General features: G+C 33.1%; 1 protein-coding gene across 2 annotated transcripts in view; it reads right to left on the bottom strand.

Annotated features, from left to right (window-relative positions):
- Nucleotides 1-15,015, bottom strand: part of Birc6 (baculoviral IAP repeat containing 6) — a gene marked incomplete at its 5' end in the record, with an annotated part of 183,622 nt that overhangs the window by 98,232 nt on the left and 70,375 nt on the right. For both annotated transcript variants that reach the window (XM_013517560.1, XM_013517561.1), the window contains 12 exon segments: nucleotides 554-670; nucleotides 2,750-2,903; nucleotides 3,569-3,702; nucleotides 4,847-5,002; nucleotides 5,625-5,808; nucleotides 6,385-6,600; nucleotides 7,870-8,001; nucleotides 10,313-10,440; nucleotides 11,905-12,015; nucleotides 12,986-13,119; nucleotides 13,638-13,857; nucleotides 14,609-14,955. In XM_013517560.1, the coding sequence (XP_013373014.1) occupies nucleotides 554-670; nucleotides 2,750-2,903; nucleotides 3,569-3,702; nucleotides 4,847-5,002; nucleotides 5,625-5,808; nucleotides 6,385-6,600; nucleotides 7,870-8,001; nucleotides 10,313-10,440; nucleotides 11,905-12,015; nucleotides 12,986-13,119; nucleotides 13,638-13,857; nucleotides 14,609-14,955 (2,033 nt within the window).

Here is a 15,015-nt window from a genome sequence, read left to right as displayed (position 1 = left end):
AAAATAAATTTTTAAAAGAAGTGTGGGGGTTAAGAGAGGTGAAGGCTGGGGCTATAGATGAATGCGAAGGCCCTGGGTTCAACCTCCAGTGCGCACATACAAAAACAAATCCTTGACAGCGGGAGGCAGAAAGATCATAAGCTCAAGTCCACCTTGATCAATGCAATTGTCTCAATATAAAAATCTCATTTTATCATAGACTGATAATATAGGTAGGAAGCTACATAGGCTTCCCTAGAAATACCAACCTTACGGACAACAAACAAAACAAAATGAAGCAAAAAACAAACAAAAAGAAATATCATTAACCACCCAACATCACAGTAATAAAAAAGCGTTTTGGACCAAATTTAAAGAACTGCATGAAATGTGTTAACCCTTTGTCATATTTCTCAGCTTGTACTACCTTGGAGGGAGAGAGGTGCTATATACCAAATTTCCTCAATTCATACCAGGCATGAAATTTTTAAATTTGCCCTTGCTTAAGTCACTTGAAAATAATCAATAGACAAATCATTCACTGGAATTCTCTACGAATGACTACTTTACTTACACATAGGAGATGTGTTAGTTAATGCTTGTAAAATGGAATCTGCTTCCAGAGTAGACATCATTTTCAACATAAGTTCTGCTTGTTGTTCAAGTCCAACTTCTAGGCGAGCATCTAGGGCTACAAAAGCAATTAAGAAGAAAGTATATATAATCATAATTGTCATTCATGTCCTACCTCCAACAATAAAACACCAATATGTGAATGCACAAAAGGGTAAGTAGTATGCCCTTGCAGAAAGACAGTGTGGCAGGTAGTATCAATGCCACAACAGGGAAAATGTGTGATAAGGAAGTTAAAGATAAGACATATGTTATACAGAGATAGAGATATTATGTCAAGTACTGATAATAGAAGCAAATATATTAAGGATAATGGACCCAGGTTATTCAATTTAAAAAGATACAAATGTGGAAAGAGAAAAGAAGAAAACACTACCATTATATTAAAACCAGATGAATCAATCAACATGAACTCACCACATTCAACACAGAGAATCAGATGTGTAGATACACACACCACAAACAGTCCCTAGCTCTGTCCACCAAGAAGGCATGGAAACAGCCAATAAAATAGAAGTATAGCTAGCATCCAAATCTTGGTTTCTTAAAAATATTCCTCTTCAAAAGGATTAGAGTTATTTCACTACTTATAAAAGCAGCAATTCCCAGAGTGGAGCAAGTATGATAAATGACGAGCCTGGGGGCATCATGTTTTAACAAAGAATAAGAAAGTATTCAAAGACTGATGAGGCTATGTTAAAGGTCAGAAAGCAAATTAAAGGAGATCTTACTGGTCAAAGGTGAGACAATTTGAGTATCAAATCTAATAAACAATATGGTGAATGTACTTTAGACACACAAATGCACACTAAAATGGTGAAAATGGTAAATTTCTATTTTATCACAATAAAAACAAGTAAATTATAAGAAATTATAAACACAGAATAAAAAGTATCATAGGTTCACTCAAAACTGAATAAGTAAACTAATTTTGAAAACAAGTTTGGTGAAGAATGGGACTACTTATGGTTTATATGTATTTAAAAGTTACTTTTTACAAGAGGAAAACAACAATCTTACAATAAAGAAGCCTAGTAGACAGGTCCTTAATCAAGTGATTAAACTTTGCCAAAGGTAGTAGGACAAATCAAAGTCTGAGCCACTTAAAAGGATGCAATGAAAAAAATCTGACCATTATTTCTGTGATGTTCCTGCCAAAATGCATGAACTCAATTTAATCATGAGGAAACTGCATACAAATCCAAACCGAGCGACATTCTACAAAATAACTGGCTTGTGATCTTCAAAACATCAAAGTCATGAAAGTCAGCTCTGACAAACTGTTGCGGGCTGAACAGGATAAAAGAGATATGGCAACTAAATGTAATGCTTGATTCTGCACTAGGTCCTTGTGCATAATGAACGTTATCTGAAACAAGGTACAGTGGCATGCAGCACTCTGGGAGCCAGAGGCAGATGCATAGGAGTAGGGTAATTTCCTGATTCTGAATATTCTTCTTGATGTGTATGATGAAATGTCTATTTTTATAAAATGAACAAAACAAAAGTAACGTGAGATTAGCAACTTACTTTCAAATATTTCAAGTTAACAGAGATTCTCTGCATTATACTTATAACATTTCATTAAATGTGGTTGTTTCACATTTTTAAAATATTTTATTAAAAAATTAAGTATGTCTGATACAGGCTAATAAAAGAAAGTACTATTCAGTAAGGTTTTGTTCTTAAATAAAAATTTATTATCAAAAATAGAAAATTACAGCAAAGCACAAATAATTAAAATCACTAATAATTAAAATCACTGCCAACTGCATACAACCCACTATTGTGGGCTGGGCATATAGCTCAGTGGTATAAGCACCTGCCTGGCAAGTGCAAGGTCCTGAGTTCAATTCCCGGTACAAAAAAAAAAAAAAAAAAAAAGAAAAAAAAGAAAAAAAGTGAACCCACTATTGCTATTTTTGAGAGAAATAAAAAGGTAAAGAAGCTCCCCCAAACCTAACAATAAAAAAAGAGCTCTGACTGGCATTCAGAGCAAAACTGTGATTCTAAGCACACACTTAGGATCCCTTCCAGCACACAATGAGGATCAATTTGTCAAGGGACAGAATATACATACATTTAGTATTTGTTTTTAGAATAGTATGTACCATCAAATACTCCCATACACACTTACCTTGAGACACTGAAACACTAACTGTCTGTGAGCCATTCTTTTCTGTGTTTGCTGGTGGTTTTGCTACAGGAATGCCCAGACCTCCAATGTAAGGGTTGTAATTGTAGGTACCGTAATCAGCACCCCAATAATCATACCATGTGCTGCTTATTGGCTTAAAAGAATGCAAAAAATTGTGGTTTATATCTCTTTAATGAATGAAATATATTTATATAATTTAAACCAAACACTAATACATAGCAAACTTTCTTCCCAACTTTTAAATTCCCACAATCCAGTTATAATTTCAATGAGTTACAAGAATGGCCCAATAATAGCCTATTCATTTTCTGCTAAAATTTAAAAACATCTAAACAAATCTGAAAACATACAGAAACTGACAGATGCCTGGCAGGCACCCTTAGGAAAACTAACATGAAGAAGTCAGTGCCACTAGAAGGCTGCATACATACATCTTTATTAGAAGCAGTGGCAGCTAAGATAAAAGTTAAATCTATAATGAGCTCAGACAGGATGAGCTCAAATGGCCAACTGGCTGCATGAAATGCTGATGATCTATACCTCAACTTTCACATCCTTATTAGTGGTTCTTATACTTATTAAAAGCTATATCAAAAAAAATCGGTATGTTTATTTTATACTACTAGATTGACATATTTTAAAAACTACTACAGTACTTATAGCAATTTAATGCATTTTGAGTATGCTGAATACTGGTCCATATGTGGAAATAAATAGGTATTATTTTCCTCTTTTAGAAATTACTAAGCCAAAACAGCAAAAGATTTTAATCGTAAAGAATATTCTAATATAGCATACCTTAAAAACTTTGGCTGCAAGAGGATCCTTTTCCAAATCAATATCTAAAGGATCAATGTCAACTTCCATTAGATCTTGAAGCAGCTCAAGGTCAATTTCTTTTTCTTTTTCCAAAGAAGACAGAGGAGTTGTACCTTCAAATAATTGAAAGTGATTCTATTGGTAGAGTGTAGCACATTAAAAATGAAAGGATATATTGCTTTTGTTAACAGAAAAAATTACTGTACTGTATCTGAATGTAAAATATACATGCCTGATTTTAAAATCTCCAATTTTTTATACTTACCAAGTATTAATCAGTATGCAAATATTATTCTACAACACACAATTTTTTAAAAATGTGATACTTGATTTCCTACAGAAAAGCTCTTATTGAACAGTTAAACTTTGCTATTAAAAATAGTATTTCTAGAATGATTAAAATTATTCTTATATTCAGCCAGGTGTGATAGGGCATGCCTGTAATTCCAGCACTCGGGAGGATCTTTGCAAGTTCGAGATCAACCTGGGCTACAAAGTGAATTCAAGGCAACACTGAACTGCATAGCAAGACCCTGTCTCAAAAAGACCAAAAACTAAAATATAAAATAAAATTCTTATATTCAATATGTAATTCACTACACAGTATTTCATCCATATCAACAGCTAATCTTATCCAGGGTAACAAAAAAAGAAAAAAAGACATCTATTTAACTTATTCTATTATGAATCAGAAATTATTTTGCCCTCTGATCTAAGTTTTAAGTAGTTTTCTATACCCTACAACACTTACTCTCCCATCTTTCCCATTCTCATTTTCAGTATATATTTTTAGAATTCTCAATATACACCACCAGCCTGTAGTGGGTATCAGTATATAAAGATTAATAAAACCAATCTTCCCTCAATAGATTAATAAGTGTTCAAAAGTAGGGATACACTAGAATCAAAATAAATACATGCTAGGACAGATATTTCAGTGTGCAAGAGGAGCCCAGAAGAGAGAGCCCTCAACTCCTAGAGGAAGGCAAAATCTATATGCATCTGTGATAAGGATTTCACCATGCAAATAAAAGGAGCACGTCTATTCCAGATAAATGTTAGTAGTTTATCAAAACAAACATTTGTCATTCAGAGAAGCAAGGCAAAATATATTAATCAGGAAAATAACTCATGTCATTTATAAGGGCAAAGACAACAAAAAACATTTTATGCTTCATTTACATTCTGTAATTTCAAACGTTTTTATTGATTAAAGAACTATGGAATATTTTAAAGAAAACACAATTAAAATTGTACCCGTTATATCATGTGTCAAAGGTTCATCTATAGTTTCCAGCAACTGAACTGACGACTGCTGAAGGGAGTCGTCTGAGTCACCAGCTGTGGCACCCGCATCATCACCCACTGTTCCGTCCTCCATGGCTTCTGCCGCTACTGGAGCCAACAATTCTCCTGTATTTAAAGAGACAACCCTAACCATTTTAATAATTTACACACAATCTTCTAAAACAGATTAAAGAATGACAGAGTACATATTTTACCAATAGAAAAGAATCTGAAGAAAAAGAGCCTGCATCTATCTTTCAAAAGCTAGGACTCAAGCTAGGACTCACCACAGTACCTTTAAAGGCCAAGGAACTAGTAGGAAACACACAACATATATAATGTGAACAATCAATGATTCATACTTTACATTAACTTACTTGTTCATCAAAATAAGCTTATCAGGCAGATATTTCTTTATATTTTACAGATAAAGGAACACAGCACTGTGATTTCCTCAAAAGTCACATACAGAACTAGTAAGGAGCAACCCATGGTGCTCAATAATGAAGTACAGCAGCATTTATGTCCATGCACTTTAACAAACTAACTCTTCTCTGAACACTTCCTCTTATCAAAACTATAACGTAACTAAATAAAAAATTTTAAATAATCAGAGTTGTTTTAACATCAAAGAAAACTTTTCTACTTTGGCTTTCATTAGGAAGTTACAGTCTCCTTTAAAGATTACTTAGTTGAGCAGGAACAGGCTAATTCTCATTCACTCCAGGAAAATCAAGTCTGGACAAACCTGCTAAGATATCCTGCAGCATACAAGTTAAGGAATACTGAGCCCAAGCACCACCCCAAGATATATCTCCTCTATTGAAGTCAGTTCCAACCAAAAGTAACAGTAGTCTTTCCAGCTGTGGTTCATTCACAATCTCGCAGAGATGAATAGTTGGCCTTGTGGCATTTGCAATGCGTGCGAGAACCTGTAATATAGTTTATAAATCAAATACTTAGCCAGCAATCATAATCTTTTAAAAAACAACAGAAATCTATCAATACACTGGCACTGGAGTAATCGTTTTCAATAATGATGTATTATTTTGGTGTCAAAGTAATACCATGACGTAAGAGTTCAGAAGAAAATAATTTCATATTAAACATTGAATCTGATAGAACAGTGCATTAGGAATAGCTGGTATAAACACCAAATATGCTTCAGGAAAGTAATCGCAGCTTTAAAGGTCTTTTTTAAATATCGTTTCATCCTTTGTGTATTTCTTCTTTTATTTAATATAAGGAAGGTAATTTACACAACCCAAATTACTCACATTTCAAACCATCCAATTTTTACTAAATTAAAATTTAAATCAAGTTTCCTTAGGAAAAGTGAAAATGATTATTAAATCTTTGCAAGGCAAGATTAAAAAAGACTAACTGCAAAAAAAAACAAAAGAATTATAATTATTATTAATCAAAATCAATTTTAAAATGGCATCCTTTTGAAGTTTTTTCTGCCCTCTAAGTCTGTATTTATAAATTATGCCTAACAATCTTCTTACCTTACAAACAAATAATAAGAGATCTGCATGACATGTGAAATCCATGGAGAGGAGAAACAGAACAAGTTTTTGGACTACTGAAATACAGCGTTCATGGGCCAGAGTAAATGGAAGTGGTTCTATCTCTGGACTTTCTTTTGTTGTTGTAACTTCTGTATCTAAATTAGAACGAGACCATTCTGCTGTCCGACGCAAACGAATTAAGTCCTTAAAGTGCTGCATACAGAAATGCACATTTGAATTAATGAAAAATTTGCAATATATATTTACAGAATGAATATATTCACTCAACACACAACTTTTAATGAAAAAAATTTTAGATAAACCGTAGGCTTCAAAAATAAAGATTAAAAGCTATGCTGACCATAACACACCTTACTTCCTATCTAAAGTACATACAGAATATTTAACACAATTTTAGGCAAGTGAAATTCTACAAAAAGGGCACAGAAAGATACCATATCTCATGTAACATCTCAAATATTACCCAGGTAGCCTAACATAATTTATAGAAAGTTGATAGTAAAGAAAATTATAGGGCTGGGGATTTAGCTCAGCGGAACAGCGCCTGCCTGGCAAACGTGAGGTCCTGAGTTCAATTCCCAGTACCGGAAAAAAAAAAACCCAAAAAAAACCAAAACAAAGAAACAATAAGAAAATTATAACTTCAAATACAAAGTATTCATTTAAATTATTTCAAAATCTGGTGAAATAAGTGTAATGTTGTATTTATTTAAACAATACACAAATGTGGTTGTTACATATATTAGATACATACGCATATGTACGTCATACCAAAACATACATACATACATACATACATTTATTTATTTATTTATTTATTAATTATTTAGCTGTACAGGGGATTGAACTCACAACCTTGCGCTTGCCAGGCAGGTGCTTACGCCACTGAGCTATATCCCCAGCCCAAACTTCTAAAACATTAAAGATCACTAAAATTCATTTTCACTTAGAAAAGGACATGCTGTATTTCAACCTTGTGTACTAGAAGATCCAAGAGAAGTTTCAATTCTAACCTAGCCCTGAAAATCTTTCACTACCATAACGAAAGGGAAATGAGAAGCCATAAACATTATTTAATATATTATTTTATTTTTAGGGCTAACACAAATAGTGTTTATAGTCATCCTATATATTTCAGTATTTTCTTTTTTAGTTTTTTGAGACAGAGTCTCACTGTGTAGTCTAGGCTGGCCTCAAACACGTGGCAATCCTCTTGCCTCAGCCTCCCAGATGCTAGCATTACAGATGCTAGGATTACAGATGTGTGCATACACCTGACATGTACGAAAATAAACAGCATCATCAATGTACATGAGCAAATTCTTGCTGATAATCAGAACAACATTTTTAAATTTTCTTGGTCATTAGTAAAGACACTTCAATATTTACAGAACCTAAAATGCTAAAAAAAAAGTAGTTTATCTGAAAAAATTACATTCCATTACAAAGTATGAACCGTACCTTTGAAGTAGCCTGTTTTAGTTTTGCTTGCTCTACCAGGAGTTTATATGATGATCCTTTGTTACTCTGTATTTTTTCCTTTTCCATCTGTTCCACCAAAGCCTTCTGTTTTGCTTTTAATAGGTTAAGTTGCTTTAAAATACAAATAAATAAATCTTAAAACAACAGTTTAAAAAAGTAAATTGCCACTCTTCTCAGAACTCAAACTGATAGATGACAGCAATGCCTTTAAAGCTCTAGTAACAGAATTTTAACTATACTATTCATTAAAAACATCATTTCTACATTCTGACTTCAAGACCTATATTTTCATTAAGAATTAATCAGTTCCTTACCCATGAGTGAAAGAAAATAATCATAGAAGTTTCTTAATACAAGCCAATTAATAAATCAAGTAACATTTTTTAATAGTAGAAAATAAATATATTTTTAAAATATATGGGAATTTCTTTCTGGTATTGGGGATTCAAACCAGGGCCTTCACACTGAACTACATCCAAAGGCCTTTTTTATTTTTCATTTTGGGCCAGGGTCTCACTCACTCACTATTTTTTGTTTAAGAGTTTCAGCTTGCCAGGCAGACCGGCACTTACCTGTAATTCCAGCTACTGGGAAGGTTAAGTCAAGGGTCAACTAAGCAACAAGTAATAAATATTTCTAGTATATCTAGTGTTTAGTTTTTTTATTCAAAGAATTTTAGACTCATACAGATCGCTTAATAGACATTGCCAAATTTCCCATCATAATGATATTTTGCAAAAGTACAGCATTATCACAGCATGTACTGACACAAAATTCACCAATTTTCTTCACATTTTTGCAGTCTCACTTGTATTCATTTGTATATGCCCAGCTGTGCTCTCAAGTGTATACAACACTACGTGCTAGTTCACTTGTCTACTAAAAGACTCAATACTGAACGCTCTCACATAAAGTTCTGTTATGCTGTCCTTTCTGAACTCCATAATACCTCCTTTTCCATACATTAACCCTGGAAGTCAATAACCTGTAGCAATAAACTAATAGATCAAAGGAAAAAACTGCCCATGAAGACCTTCCAACCCATTGAATGACTTTCCCCACATACCCTTGAAATTGCTTTAGAAAATCACTAGAAAGGTACAGCCTCAATTATAAATTAATATTGCAGATAAGAACTTAATAAACAAGTCTTCTCTAAGAACACTGCATACATTTCTACTATGGATACCTATTTTATTACATGAGGGGAAAAAATGTTATAAACAAAAAAAACACATGATTATCCACATAGATAAAAAACAAGTTCCTAAATTAAAAGTAGCAGGAACATGTAAAAAAACAACCGAGTAACTGTAATAAGGGATTACATTTTGGTACTTTCAAAATACAGTGAATATTCTATGATAAACATATGCAATGATTGTGACAACATATTTAAACAATCACAATTTTAATTACTATACAAATACATGTTTTTCTAAACTATTTGAGAGTGAGCTGGCAACCTGATGCCCATCAATCTGAGTATTTTATAGCATCAATTTCCTAGAAACAAGGAAATTCTCTGGCAAATCAGAATACAATCAGAGTATTAAAACTGATGCCCTACCACCAATTATTTCTTGCACACTCAATTCTGCAAACTAAAACAAGTCCTTCAAATAAAAAATCAAATCGTAATATTTTATTTCATTATATTCTAGGGATATATATGTGTGTGTGTGTGTGTGTGTGTATATACATATATAGTTATATTCTAGGTTTTGTTGTCCAACTGTATATCCAGAATTAAGTATGACAGGCATAAACATTAAGTGCCCAATAAATTTTACCTGCATTTAAAAGAATACAAGTTAGTATTACCTAAAATTAGTTAGAAGTCTTAAAAAGAAGAAAATAAGGAAAATATCTCACAATGTTTTTCTTTGAAAAGATTCATTTAGCTCAGAGTTGAAAAAATGTAGACGCAAAAAATAAACTTCACCTTTTAAAAACAGACCCAATGCCTTCAGTTCTTTCAAGATGGAAAGGTTTTCATAAAAATCTCATTTCCCCTTAACATAACAACTACATACTAAATACTACATAAAACATGCTAGGTGCCTCTACTTTAAGAATCAAGGAAGAAATATGATCAGTTTGTATCTAAAAATCTTTAGGAGCAGCATGGAAATGAACTGGATTAAAGAAGAATAAAGGCATGGAAGCTTTCTGGCTACTCAAAACATAATGGCAACCTCATTTAGAATGGTAATAACAATAATGTAAAGAAGTGAACAGCTTAAAGATCACCAGAAGTCTGTACATTTGGTACTGTTGCCCTCTTACAAATAAAGTCTCTAAACTGGTAATCTCTCGAAACTACTTAGCCTGCCAAATGTCACACCCAAGAGATGATGAGACATCTGTCAACCTCCAAAATGATAATGTCATACAATAAATCAATGTATTTGACTATTACCTGCTTATGGTGAACGAGCTGCTTTCTGATTTTTCTGGAATATAATCTATCAAGACTACTGCTGCCCTTGGAAGATCTATTTAAGCTCTGGGTGTGCAGATTATTGTTGATAAAACTCCACTGGTTACCTAAAAAGGAAGGAAAAGTGTTACTAATAATACTGTTAAATGCAATTTTAAAGTACCTTTTATACCCAGAAAGTATAAAACGATTATGTCAATTGTGACAAAGCAAATTTAAAGAAAATTATAGAAACCACTACTAAGTAATTATTAGAAGATTTAACCCTACAAAGGTTAAATAACTCTGAGATCCTAAATAAGTTTAGGACCATAGTTCTACCTCCAATCCTTTCTTTAGGATAACAGGCACTCAACAATGTTTAAGACCAATGTTTGCACAACACAGCTTTACTTGTGTCACTAAGTTCTAACAATAAATACATAAAATATTATGTGTGCAAAGGGATATTATGCGTGTGTCATTATTTTGCTGAATTCAACCCAACAGTACTTAACCCATCTCTCATTCTTTACTCATGTTTCATTAATATAAAAACATCTTTCCTCTTCTCTGCTATGTCTTTTTCAAGTCTCAGTTCATATTCCTTGGCTTCAAAAAACTTTTCCACTAAGTTTTCCATTCTGAACAACATAAAAAAAAAGTTGGACTTCAAACATTATCTGTTCTACTCCAATTTATATTGCAGTTATTCATTTTAGCACTATATATTATTCTTTTACTGAGTAAACTGACCCATAAATGTAATTATTTCTTTTCTATAATCTCTGCAAACAGCAAATTCCCCATATATTAAAAATCCTTGATTTTTCAACATATAATACGCACCGTAAGTTGTTTTACTATAAAATATCGAGGAAACTTTGTATTATACTGACAATGTGTAAAATTCCAAATTTTACAGATGTGAATAGCTGTATTTACATATTTCATTGCTACCTCTAATCCTTATTAAGTGGAAAATGGGAATGAAAACATCAGATCTTGGTATTTGATTTTCTATTATTTTGTGTCTCAATCTTATTGACAAAGATTACAATTCAAAACAATCTGGGAATGTCTGTATCTAAGCATAAGCACTATTTGTAAGTCAATGGAAACAGCGCACTGGTAGGCAACATTTTCCCTTGGTTCAGTGGTCAGCAACCCCTTCAGAAAGAGGTTAAAGATAATTTACTCCTAATTAATTGAACTCTGTAGTGAAAAAAATGACACACCATACTAAAATAAAACATAAAAAAAAAAATCTTTGTAAATTTCCCTTTCAGAACTCACTTTTGTGTATTTTATTACAAAGTATTTGAATGAGAATGGGAGAAACCCTTGTGAAACACAAAGCAGTATTCAGAAACTAATTAAGTCTAGTTCAGAGTAAGAAATTTGTCCATCAAATCTAACTTCTGTCTTTAAAAAGATCCCTGACAGTTAACTCATTTTTTACATAAATTACATACAGCTGGTATCTCCAGGCCACTAGCCAGTTCTGGAGCAACTGCAGAGTCACTCAAAATCCCCACCAACATATTATTATAAACTTCTGATACCTGTCAAAAACCTTTCCCTGTCTTTACCATTCAAAGGTTTCTTTGCAGCTGCTGCTTCATCTTCAACAGTTGCCACATAGTCCAGCAATCTGGACACCAGCATAACAACCCAACTGATCATAGGAATATCTAGCACTCCTACACAGAGAGAGATGAGGGAAAAAATCCAGGTAACTATGATTCTGAACAGTCTCAAGACAAATGAGATAGAACATTTAAATAATTCAGAACATACTATATCATTACCAGTAGTAATATTTGTATATAATAAGCCTCACAACCAGACACTTTGACAATAAATTGAGAAGAATATTTTTTTTTTTTTTTTTTTTTTAATTTTTCTCCGGTACCGGGAACCGAACTCATGACCTTGCGCTTGCCAGGCAGGCGCTTTTGCCGCTGAGCTAAATCCCCAGCCCCGAGAAGAATATTGATTCTAACAAAGGATAGGTACTTTCTGGTATGAAAAGAAGAGTGGATGTGGGATCAATGCAACAATCGCTAATTTATCAACTAGAAAACAAGGTATAAGATCCACAGGCAACTGAAATATCCAATTCAACTTACAATTCATATAATACCAAACTATGTTCTAAGTTTTTTTCCTAAAATAAGTTTCTTGCTCAAATGAAATTCATCATTGACCAAAACAGCAAATATGGATCAAAACTTACATAAGAGAGTCTGATTTTAGTTATATATACTATATATAATAAACTATAATATATACTATATATATACACTATATAGTTATTCAATACAGAAAAATATTACAACAATTTCAAAATTCAATGTTAAAAAAAGTTAAAATCATAAAAAGGTAATAATTTAAAAGTAACAATTATGTAGCAGTCAATCACATGAAGACTGCTCACTTTAAAACTTCCATATCATAAAAATATTAGTAATAGGGATGGGGATATAGCTCAGTTGCACAGCGCCTGCCTGGCAGATGCAAGGTCTTGAGTTCGTTTCTGATACCAAAAAAAACCCCAAAAACAAACAAAAAATACTACTAACATATGCTATAATAAATGCTGAAGTATTTCACAGTCAATATGTTATCAAATATATCATTTTTACAAAGATAGCTGCTTTATAGTAATACCTTCTGTTCTCCTATGCATGGGTAATTCTGGCTGAAGAGGTGACAATAAATTATCCAAGAGATTAAGCAAGCTTTCCAATACCCCACTATTACTAAGTGATCGCTGACCAATGCAGGAAAGTAACATAAAGACCCTAAAAAAAAAAAGACGTACAGAAATAAAGCTTACTATTTTTGTTCAATATCTTAAATAATTTAATACTCATGTTTACTTCTTTAAAATATTACATCTTTGGTAGGGTAAGAAAGGTTTGTAGCTGGAGGTATGTCAAAATCAGCTTTTTCTAATTATTGGTTATACTTTCTAACGTTATCTACAAAAAATATCACGCACTCAGTGAATAATCAGGGAACTTTAACTGAGCCTCAAATAGCACATTTAACACATACAGTAACATGATCTGGTTGGAAATACTTAAAAATTCACATCCGCAATCCCCACCAATATAACTGAACTAAAAATGGAGCCTATTTACATGCAGTCTTTAGGACAGTGCTAGCACGCTTCAGTAGATATTCCCAAAATCCTGAAAATACCTATTTCATTTTCTTCCCACTTAGTATCCACATAAACAAGATTTCAAAATCAGGTCAATGACTTTAAGAAACACCAGTCACTAACGACAAAAACCAGCATTATTTTCTGACTTACCTATCCTGAGGAAAGATGAGAAGCTGCTCTGAATTATATAATTCCTGTAGAACATTAGAAAGAAACCGACCCCACCATCTTTCACCACCGCAAAGCTGAACAAGCAGGAGGCCAGTATGTAACCGTATCTTGGGTGTTCCACTGATGCACAAGTGTTTAAAGAGCTCTTCACAGGCCTGGGCATGAAATGTGCTCTGTAAAACTGCAGGAACAGAGTGCCCTATTACAAGAAAGAAAATAAAATTTCCTATTTAAGTGTATGGTGTAACATCAAAATCGGCCAGCCTACATATGCTTTCTCCTTTGCTAGCGATCAACAGACAGTTATATTCTATTCACTTTGTTATTTATCTACTTTGTAAGTATAACTTTAATTGTTAATACTTAGGGAAAAAGAGCATCCAGTCAATTGTATCTCTTTCTAGTTAGGTTTATCAGATTGTGCTGTGGGTTTGACTGCGTGCACGTGCATGTGTGTGTGCACATGTGTCTCCATCCATCTTAATGATCAAAAATATTTCCTGGCTAAAATATTTCACAACCAATACTTTATCAAATACATCATTTAAAACAAGTTTTAAATTAGGTTAGCAATTTATGAAAACTTATCACCACTGAATTTTTAAGCAACACTTAATACATACTTCGCCAGGAACACAAGGATGTGGATATGATAACAAAAACGAGAAACTGATCAAATACCCTTTTCAGAAAAAGTAAAAGACTGGAAATTTAGCTCAGAGGCAAAGCATCTGTGTGGAGCCTTGTGGTCGATTACTAGCACCACTGAAAAATAAACCTTAAAATAAGGGACACAGGGAAATGGGTTAAGCTAAACAGAGACTTCATAAATACATTAGAAAGGATATCAAAATTAACAATACCCAAAAAACATTAGCACAGATCCTACAACATGCAAAAAGATCACAGATATATTCCCAGCCATTAATGTACACAATCCAAATACAAACCATTGGAAGAGTGAAGAAGGCTGAGCAAAGTGTCCAGTAAGTATCTGATGATCGTACGTAACTGCTCTGTGGAAGATGCCTGAATTAAATCTTCTGGATCTGATGTTTCACTCAGTGTCTTACGACTTGCACCTACAGCTACTTTGAGTCTCTGCACAGCATTCTGAGCCAAATTTAGCTGAAGCTGTAGCTGAATACAATCCTGATAAGCAGAAAAAACTCTACTGTCCTCCTCAACTGCCTTGTCTGGTTTTCGTAAAAAGTACTGTGCATTGTTAGCACTGTTGAGGGGAGGAAGATCGATACTTTGCAAAAGAGTTTCCAGACGATGACAAGCTAAGTTATATCTGTATAAGTTAAAAAAAAAAAAATTATTAACTCAAATATTCTTTCGACATATACATGTG

Source organism: Chinchilla lanigera, unplaced genomic scaffold (assembly GCF_000276665.1).
Source record: "Chinchilla lanigera isolate Chin_1 unplaced genomic scaffold, ChiLan1.0 scaffold00040, whole genome shotgun sequence".
Taxonomy (NCBI): domain Eukaryota; kingdom Metazoa; phylum Chordata; class Mammalia; order Rodentia; family Chinchillidae; genus Chinchilla; species Chinchilla lanigera.
This window is presented reverse-complemented; position numbering and strand designations above follow the sequence as displayed.